The sequence below is a fragment of the Choristoneura fumiferana genome, chromosome 27, assembly GCF_025370935.1.
Source record: "Choristoneura fumiferana chromosome 27, NRCan_CFum_1, whole genome shotgun sequence".
NCBI lineage: Eukaryota > Metazoa > Arthropoda > Insecta > Lepidoptera > Tortricidae > Choristoneura > Choristoneura fumiferana.
Genome location: NC_133498.1, coordinates 10,098,891 through 10,109,164, shown reverse-complemented (window position 1 = coordinate 10,109,164; position 10,274 = coordinate 10,098,891). Strand labels below are relative to the sequence as shown.

The window sequence follows — 10,274 nt, the reverse complement described above, 5'->3', positions numbered from 1 at the left end:
GTTGCGTGCGCGTGTTGCGGCAGCCGCCGAGTCGCGTTGCTCCTATGAAGAAGGGCTACGAATTAGCCCGAAACATGTCGAGCTAAACTCGATTTAAGACGTGAGTTATCCGTTACAATATCATTTAAGCATTAAAGCCGTAACATCATATTATTTCAATTTTTTTTAATTAAATTTTTGGAAATATAGCTCTATCGTTACTATCGATGTAAATATCATGTTATTTTGTTACTAATAAATATGTCTTGCATAATCCATCATGGCGACAAACTATAAAGAGAACTGACGTTGTCATGGCGGTTTGTTAACGGTTTGTTCTAGTGTCGCCCCCTGCGCAGGACTTTGCGGAATATTCCCTATTATAGTGTGTCGTATCAGCCAAAACGTCGGAACGTAAAACCAGCCGCGTAACTTCGGTCGCGTATGTTCGGCATTGTGTGTAAAACTCAACGTTGGTTTCACACACTGTTGTTTATTTTGATAATTATTTATGAATTTAACTGTGAAAAAAATATTAACTAACACTAAAAATAATGCAATGAGATGTTAAAAAACTACAGACATGAGTCGGAGTAATAAATCGAAACGAATAACACATTTTACATACATATCGTGCTTAGCGGTTGATTACCGATAAATACAATTAAATCTGATCGATATCTGTGTCAGGGCCAACTACAGGTTAAGAAAAAAATGAGAATTTCTAGTCAAAAGCTACAAAAACTAGTATTATCGAAATATCTGTCGAGTAGTATCATGTTATACGAGCTAGCAAATACTTACAATCTAAAATTTTACATTCAGAATTAAATGTGTTAAATTGGTGCGTGTAAAACTTTGCTACTTGCAGTGACAGATGAAAAAAGGTAAAAACATCAAAAAGAAAGTCTTCGTAAATACTGATTATTATAGAATATTGTAAAAATAAAAAATCCGATAGCTCCCTTCATAGGCTAAGATTGAGGCCATTTAAAAAAGACACTAGATCTATTACTTCATACGTATATAAAATTACATAATTATGTTTTCCAAAAAAAATACTAATTGCTAATAGAAATCGCGAACACAAAGGTTTCCCTATCGCCACACAATCTTTATTATTTTATTTTCATTATTAGTTTTATGGCGGCTAAAAGAAGAATATTTAAATGTACTCTGTGTGTCTGTGTAAGTTTCGAACTTCTATTAATTATGGTTCAAAATATACAGTCCATTGACAAACGGACGGACTGAAACCGGAGTTTAAGTAAATTTGTGTACTATTACAGTAAAATATAAACAAATTCGATTGAATTGATTGAATAGGGTCAGAGGGATTTGGTTTCACAAAAGCATCTTATTTTTTCCACTTTATAAAAACAGAAAAATATCTGAGCATAACAATTTGGAAACTTAAGACATACTGAGCAATGGCGTAGCTAGCATAAAGTATATATGTTAGTCAGTCTTTCTATCACATAACGAATAAAATTAAAAGTTCATTTTATAACAACATTTAGTTCCAAACAAAGTGAACGTTTATTTTTACTCATAATACAATGGAATCAACAATTTCATTACTAAATTTATTGGGTTAATATTTGACTATACCACATGTTTTAGCATTCGGTAGTGACGAGCAATCGTAGGTACTTGTATAACACATATAGCCTATGTTGGGGCTCTTTCATCTGAAAGGGACGAAAAATATAATGTAAAATAAAAAAATATGTATAGTATCGGAAACATCTGTGTACTCCCTTAAGGCGTCGAAGGAGGGCATTTCAATTTAATGTTGTACCCTGAATTTAACTCTCCGATTTCAACAAAATTTGGGAGGTAGACACAGGCCATGATTCCGAGCTGTAAAAACAGGGTCTCCAGATGTGTCCCTAAAATATTGTATGGATGTGTCCGTGTTTTTTTATAATTTTCGTAACGGAGCGGACACATCCATACAATATTTTGGGGGCAGTCTACCTCCCAATATTGTTCAAACTTGAGAGATAAACTCAGGTTACAACTTTATATAGAAACGTCCAGGAAAGGAAGTGGAAGCAAAATAAGCAAAAACTAAACATGCGCCCACGCTTGCGATGCTACCGGTAAAATTTGTGGTTTGGGATATTTGCGAGTGAAGTACACAGATATTTCAGAGCACCTGTATGAAAAAAGTGCCGTAATAAACATGTGTGTAGTACTTAGGTTGTTGTAGATTTTTCACACAAAAATATATATAAACGTGCATTTGATAGTATACTCGTATAATTAGTTTTATTATTGATTAGGAAACTTATGAACAACAGATCGGCTTAGACTAGTTAAAAAAGAGAGTTTGTTTTTCATTTCGGCTCATAATGAATGCACGTCTTTTACAACAAAAATGTGGACTATTTTGTCGCTTACGACATTTGTTAATCTATGTCAGAAGTGAAAAATAACATGAACATGCACCATTTCGTATTTACAACGTCATTTTTATATGTCCTATTGGCCATTATTATATGCGTATATTAAATTTATATTACAAAGAGTTATTTATATTTAGTTGAAGACGGAGTTTTATTCAGATTTAATGTATTTCGATTCCTTTCCTAAAAAAATGTTTAAATTCGTTAGATATGATAACAGGTCAAATTTTATAATAACTGTACAAAAACACGATTTGATTTGATCGCTTCTGATATATAAACGAGTATGGGAAAAAACAAGTTTTTTTAGTTAGTTAATATTACTAGTACATTGTTGTAGAGGCTGGAAAGTAAGCAATAGATGAACGAGTTAGTTTGAACTTCGATAATACGAGTTCATCTATTGCACTTTTGGCCGAGACTAAACATTGTGCTTTTCACGACCACTGCGAAGAAGTGTCATGACAGGTTATCTAATTTTCAAGCAGTGTCGTGAAAAAAAATATAATTAATAAATTGCACGCAAAAAACACCGATTAAGCGACTCACCCGAGGGCTGCGTTCCATTTTGTTCTGGGAAGTTTTAAAAAGTTTGTCTAGCTAGACTTAGCATGCCACAAAACAATAGTAAATAAAGACTTAGTTCCTGTACACTACTTATTATACTCTTTCGTCCCTCTACTTCGGTGGCATATGAGAAACCACTAATATACATAAAGTTAGTTGTTAATGTCAAAAATAAACAAGTGGCTCCTGAGGCTCTGTGAGCTTTAGACTTTTCCTTTTTTGAAAAAATTACAAAAACTGAATCGACATAAAATCTCATATAATTATCGAACCAGTTTACAAATATTCATGAGACTCAAGAGGTGGAAAACGACCAAGGGATTAATTCTTTTTATGGGAAGTAAACACCACCACCATTAGACTCCCGCAACAAAAGAGGATGGCGAAGCATTGCTAGATTAGAGAACTAAGATTGTATAGGTACCTCATGTGCCAGTAACCATTAACCTTTAAACCGCCAATACGTTTTCGTTCGTACGTGCCCGTATCGCCACCTACACCGAAACTACATGACATTTAGTCTTAATTATAAGACTGCGGCGAAATGAGCTGGATAATTTGTGTAATAATTCAGACCATGGCGGTTAAAGGCTTAAGTAATTATATGACACTATAAAACGAACGTGTATCGGTGTACGGAAGATTGGATTATACAACTGCACTGACAAGTTTGTCTATTAATCAATAATCATGCCATCTTTAGACCAACATCAGATTCATCCATATTTTTCAAATTGAATAGTGTTACCAGGCACGGAACCCTCGGTGAGCGAGTCCGACTTGCACTTGATAAGTTTTTCCAAGTGTCACGACACTGAACTTAAAACTATCTGGAAAACTTAAAAAATAGAAATCCCTACGAACTTTAAACCTAAACACTTGTAAATGAGATTCTAAAAGAAATGGATACGTAAAACGAATCGTTCGTTTGAGTATAAAAAGATTAGTACTAATGTCAAACTGAGGATGTTTAGTTTAAACTTAGACGTCATTCCATGTACGCTCTTCCTAACTAAATGTGTGAATGTTTTTATATTTCAATAGAAAATTTCATTTGACACACTATAATTTTTTTTTTCAAGTACTCTTACTAAACCGAGTAATTATAAATAAAAAAAAAGCTGCCAGCTGGAGCATGACACTCCTGAGGCTCATACAACACAAATTATTTCACAAATGGCTACTAAAAAAAACTATTTTGGCATCTCATTCTTACGGGTAAATCTAAAAAAAAGGACACTTAAGTTAGCTATTTCGCCCACTACCACCTCTTTATACAAAAGGCCAATATTTCCTTAAAATGTTGTCGCCACTGTAACATGTACAAACATACTATCACCAAAAATACTAAAGTGGTAACTTTTGTTCGTTTGCTTGGCCGTCTTTCGGGTATATCTTAAACAGATTTTTTAAAATATCTATCCTTGATCAACTTACGCTACTTTTTATTCCGGATTAAGCAAAGATCCCCAAGGAGACGGACGAAGTTGCAAACATTAGCTATATTTATTAAAAATCACTATAGAAGATCTATACAGAACTCTGTTTATTACTAATAACATTTCGAACATCTGAAAAAATTGCGTTGTACATTTTTAAAGTGGCGTCAACAAGTAGTTAGTTGTCTATAACTTAGGGGGCGACACTTTAGACAGGCGTTTGCTTTTGGGTCGCGCCTTCGGCCGCATTCGGTCTCTTCTTACCTGGGTTAGTCTCATTCTTTCACATCTGAAACAAAATATGTTTTAAATATATTTTTGAATACAGATCCAAAACTAGCTGCCGCTGAGGATTTTAAGAGTTTTAACACAAATGAAAGGTAGTCGTTCCCTTTTTGATCTTAAAAAAATAATTTCTAATCAATTCTGGTTTCGGCACTTGTCCCACCGCCGACGATGAGCGAGAAGCGAGTAGAGCGAGTAACTAGAAACGAGTGGGCGAGCAGCGAGAAGCGAGTGTAGTTTTGTCGCTCGGCTGTAAGCGAGTGTTCGCGTGCGACGGGCGATTACTCGCTCCACTCGACTCGCTCGTGCGGGGCGGCCGCCAAGCTGACATCGCTGAGCGAGTATCTATAGCTCAGCGAGTTTTATAGCTCTTGTCGCTGCGACAAAAGATGTAAGAGCGAGTTCTCGCCGACAGTGTGAACAGCCAGCGATCAACTATTAATATATGCGTCTCTTTTACTCACACAGGATCTTATATTTTTGTTCGTTTCTTGAGCGAGAATAGTCGATAGCCAATCGTTTCCTCGCTGGCGGTGAGACAAGTGCTTCATGGCAAAAATGTCATCGTTGAAAAACATTAATATTATTTATGGGGATGTACGGGTCACATGTTACGTTGTAAAGCAGATAAATGGAGCAAGCAGGTAACACTTTAGTACCCCAGAGATGGAAACAGATAACGGGGACGTCCAATAAGAAGATGGGAAGATGATTTCCGCCTAACCCTGGGACCATACTGGACTAGAGTTGCAGCCGACAGAGTCCAATGGAGGCAGTTGGAGAAGGCCTATGTTAAAATACACACCGAACTGAGGGTAATTTTATTATAACATACACAAAAATAGAAAACTACCAGTTCGGGACAGAATATTATTATATTATTATTCTTTTAATGCCTTTCTCCAATAGTCAACGAACAATAAGCATTGAATCCAAAGAGTTGTTTATACACATGACACTCCACATTTTGGTGGCCTCTGGGGACGAGTAGTCAAACAAATCAAATTGGTGGGACTCTTTCAACTTTGTTATAGTATAATGGCCGGTTTAGAGCAAAGTGTAGTATGATGTTCACTACCTGTATTACTCTTCATATACCCTTCCTCAGTGGGTAATTGGGTATAAACAGTAGAAAACATTAAGCAAGTAGTAACGTTTGCCGTTAGGCTTTGTTAAGCAATAACTGCCACGTCAGTGGATCTAATCTCAGTTTGCTACTGTGCTCAGTAATCACCGCACTGGGGCGGTATTTGGGAACCAACTGTAAAAACGATCAAAGTACTGAAATACACGTCAACCTATTCCAAATTTCCAACAGCTACCTGATTGTGCTCAAACACATTGCGGGTGGCATTTAAATACTGAATGCTGCATATTATACTCTATCTTCTCTTTATTTTAGCGGCCTATGTGAAACTACACTAAGACGCATTCAGTATTTTCTTTTCAAAGCTCCGTGTTTTGGTGGCTTTTGGGAATCAAGCGTCAAACACATAAAGAAGATGGTATACTCACTTGGCTGACTCCGTTGAAATTTAGCAGCCGCCAAAGTTTGATAGCTTTTCGAAGTCAACAGTGAAACCCTGCCTGCCTGTGCCGCCTGATGATGTTTGTTAACTCAGACGATAACACACAGTATTCAGTCATTGATCGTTAGTTATTATACTTCAGTCTTTCCCTTTTTAGGGTTCCGTAGTCAACTACTTATAGTTTCGCCATGTCTGTCCGTTTGTCTGTCTGTCTGTCTGTCCGCGGCTATGCTCAGAGACCTTCAGTTAGAGGTGTTTTAAAACCATTGGGAGTTGCCTTAACGATTTATCAATTCAGTGATCTGTTTGCAAAATATTAAACTTGAAAGTGCAAATTTTCATTAAAGTCGAGCGTCGTCGTCCCCCCGTCCCTAAAATCTTAACTGTTGGGTGGAAAAATTTGAAAAAATTCAGGATGGTAGTAAGTATATCAATTTCACCATGAAAAATAATAACGGCTAAGATTGATTGAGAAATAGTAATAGTTTAAGAGTAAATAGCAACCTAAGGTATAAAATATACGAAAACTTGGAAGATTCCGTACCCAATACGAAATCCTTAGAAAAAATATTACTTGATTTTTTGTAATTGCTCCGGAACCCTATCTTGGGCGTCTCCGACACGCTCTTGGCCGGTTTTTTCTTTATTACCACCAACCTTAGGTGGCTTTTGGGAGTCAACAGTGAAACAAACAGAGTAGTCGGTATACTCACCGATCGACCTTGTTGGGATCTAAAAGCCGCATGATGATGTGCGTTAGCGCACACGGTAACACAGTAATCACTTCCCTTCTATCCTTTATTATCACCATCCTTAGGTGGCTTTTGGAAGTCAACAGTGAAACAAGCAAAGCAGTCGGTATACTTACTGGTCGACCTTGTTGGGGTCTAGCAGCCGCTTGATGGTGTGCCTCAGCGCAGCGGGCGACACGCGGTGCGCGGTGGCGTGCGCATGCGCGTGGCAGGCGGGCCGCGGCGGCGCCAGCGTGTACGAGAAGAGGGGCTCGTCGCGCGGCGGGATCAGGGGGTTAGCTCGCACCGCGCACATGCCTGGAATAATCGTCTACGTATAAAGTCGTCTACGTGTATAGATAGCGGAGCGTCCAAAATTTATCGGTGCACGCTTTGTTGTATCAGATATTGGTGCTGGTGACTGTACAGTCTTCAGTTAAGTAACTAGCCTGTTACCCGCGACTCCGTCCGCGTAGTATTCGTTTTTCGCTATCCCGCGGGAACTATGAAATTTTCCGGAATAAAAACCATCCTAAATGCTTCCCCAGAGTCCTATCTGTACACCGAATTTCATCTAAATCGGTTCAGCAGTTTAGACGTGATTGAATACAAACATTCTAACATTTTCACAAACTATTAGTAGGATACTAATCTTTGCCTTCGTTCTGATAGAGTTTAGCAAGCTACCAATAAAACAGTAAGATTTCTGTAACACTATTGAATATATTTAGCTGGTAGTTCTATTTACTTGACATACCCAACTGACATAACAGAAAATCTTCTAAACAAACCATAGATGAAACTAAATACTACAAACCTCTTTCATGTAAAATTACAATCCTAACACTCCCACTAATTTTACATCAAGTAAATAAAACATATTGACAATGTATTCTTCTAATGAAAAACAACAATAAAATATAAGGTAAAACACAATCCAGTTAGGTATGGACAAAACTGACCTCCCACTATTTAATTAGACCCATTCGTCGTTAAACATAAAACTCGGTTTCTATTAATAGAGAACTTTTGACAAGGAAGTGCTTTTGTTAAAAAATCTGCCAACTGGCTAGAGCTTTCAATGTATTCTACTGTCAATGTTCCTTGCTCAACCTTTTCTCTAATAAACTTGTACCTTACATCAATGTGTTTTGATCTCTGGTGATATACCGGATTGCAAATTAATCGTATAGCGGCTTGATTATCTACAAAAAGCTTTATAGAATTTTGGTGCTCTCCTAACTCATACAAGAACTGCTTGAGCCATAGGAGTTCCTTTGTGGCATCGCAAGCAGCCATGAACTCAGCTTCCATAGTGGATAACGCAATGGTTTGCTGCTTACGGCTTGTCCAAGTGATTGGTCCATTATTCATTAAAAACAAATAACCGGTTGTTGACTTCCTTGACTCTACGTCACTAGCATAATCTGAATCTGAGTAACCCACTAGATCAGCATTTCCTTTATACTCTATTCCAAAATGTCTTGTTCCAATTAAATACTGAATTATTTGCTTAACTGCTTTCACGTGATTAGAGTTCGGGTTATTAACATACCGGCAAACTAAATTTACGGCATACGAGATATCTGGTCGTGAGACTAAAGCCAAAAACAGCAAAGAACCTACTGCCTCCCTGTAAGGAAAACTGACAGACTCTTTCTCTTCTCCATCTGAGCTTTTCAATACAACATTGCAATCTATAGGCGTAGAGCAAGCACTAGCACCAGACATATTGAACTTTTTTATAATCTGGTCTATATAATTTGTTTGACTTACACGGATAGACTTTTCAGTTCTCCTTATCTCTAATCCAACATAGCAATTCAAGTCTAGAACTTTTATATCAAAAGTTGTTTTAAGTGACTTAATAACAAAATCAAGGGTATCATTATTTGAAGCAAATATCAGCCCGTCATCTACGTAAAGTATTAACAACACCCTTTCATTATTAAGACGACTGCTGAATACACAACTATCTGAGTCCAGTTGTAAAAACCCGAATGATTTCAGAAAGCTGGTGAACTTAATGTTCCAACACCGAGGCGCTTGTTTGAGTCCATACAGAGATTTATTAAGTTTGCACACTTTACCAGCTTCAGCATACACTCCTTTTGGAATCTCCATCACAATATCTTCTTCGAGGTCTCCATACAGGAATGCTGTCTTTACATCGAATTGTACTATTTCGTAATTATATTTGGCAGCCATGCTTAATAACATTCTGATTGAATCATATCTAGTTGTTGGCGCAAATGTCTCAGAATAGTCAATGTCCTTAACTTGACTAAACCCTCTAGCACACAGTCGTGCTTTATATTTCTCGACTTTACCGTCTTTATTCTTCTTAATTTTAAAAATCCACTTTGACGTAATTGCTTTTTTATCAGTTTTGTCTATGATAGTCCACGTATTATTTTCTTCATGAGCTTTAAGCTCTTCTTTGATTGCTGCTAACCATTTGTCAGACTCTTTGCATTTTATCGCCTCGTCATAAGAGGGCGGTTCGTAGGACTCAATCAAATTAGCCTCATAATTTATGGGCCTTCTAGGTCGTAGAGTCATTGTAGGAACGCCTGGCGCGTCACGTACTGCTTGAGGAGGTTCATAATTCAAGTCACTTTCATCACTGCTTCTTAAACTCTCATAACTAGTGTCACCTTCCTCTTGTGACTGTGGGCTTGACGGCTCTTCTAAAGTTGGATTTTGCTCTGAGGTCTTATCACAAGAAGATTCACCAAACTCAATTGTAACAGGTTCCTTACTGAAAGAAACATCAGTAGTTTCGTCAAAAGTTACATCGCGAGAAATTCTTACTTTATTTGTGTCAGGGTCAAACATTCTATAGTTTTGATTTTCATAACCTACTAAAATCATCTTTTGGCTTTTCTTCTCCCATTTTGTTCTACATGCGTCTGGAATATGAACATAACCAATTGATCCAAATATTTTCAGATGTTGTAAATTTGGTTTTTCACTCGACCAGATTTCAACTGGTGATATATTCGGGGTCTGGCTAGAAGATGTCCTGTTCAACAGATACACCGCACAACCCACGGCTTCTGCCCACAGATTCATGGGCAAACTGCGTCCATAAAGCATTGTACGAGCACTTTCAACAATCGTGCGTAATTCTCTCTCTGCCCGTCCATTTTGCTGAGGTGTGTACGGTGCAGTACACTCGTGCACAATTCCATTTTGATTAAGAAATTCTTTAAAATTATTATTGACATACTCTGTGCCATTATCAGAGTGTAAGATGCCTACGTTATGACCAAATTTGTTAAGTACAATAGCGTTAAATGTTTTAAAATGATCCAACACCTCAGTTTTGTG

The 10,274-nt window shown here is 37.3% G+C and overlaps 1 protein-coding gene across 2 annotated transcripts in view; it reads right to left on the bottom strand.

Annotated features, from left to right (window-relative positions):
- Nucleotides 1–514: 514 nt before the first annotated feature.
- The window catches only part of LOC141443370 (uncharacterized), a 64,015-nt gene continuing 54,255 nt past the window's right edge, over nucleotides 515–10,274 (bottom strand). Inside the window, exons 7-9 of one of the 2 annotated variants that reach the window (XM_074108610.1) lie at nucleotides 7,079–7,259; nucleotides 4,661–4,685; nucleotides 515–1,670 (exon numbers count right to left, since the gene is read on the bottom strand). In XM_074108610.1, coding sequence (XP_073964711.1) covers nucleotides 1,599–1,670; nucleotides 4,661–4,685; nucleotides 7,079–7,259 — 278 coding nt within the window. In that variant the 3' untranslated portion in view covers nucleotides 515–1,598. Of the gene's footprint in view, nucleotides 4,686–7,078; nucleotides 7,260–10,274 lie in introns of both variants that reach the window. The other variant, XM_074108608.1, reaches the window with a different exon arrangement.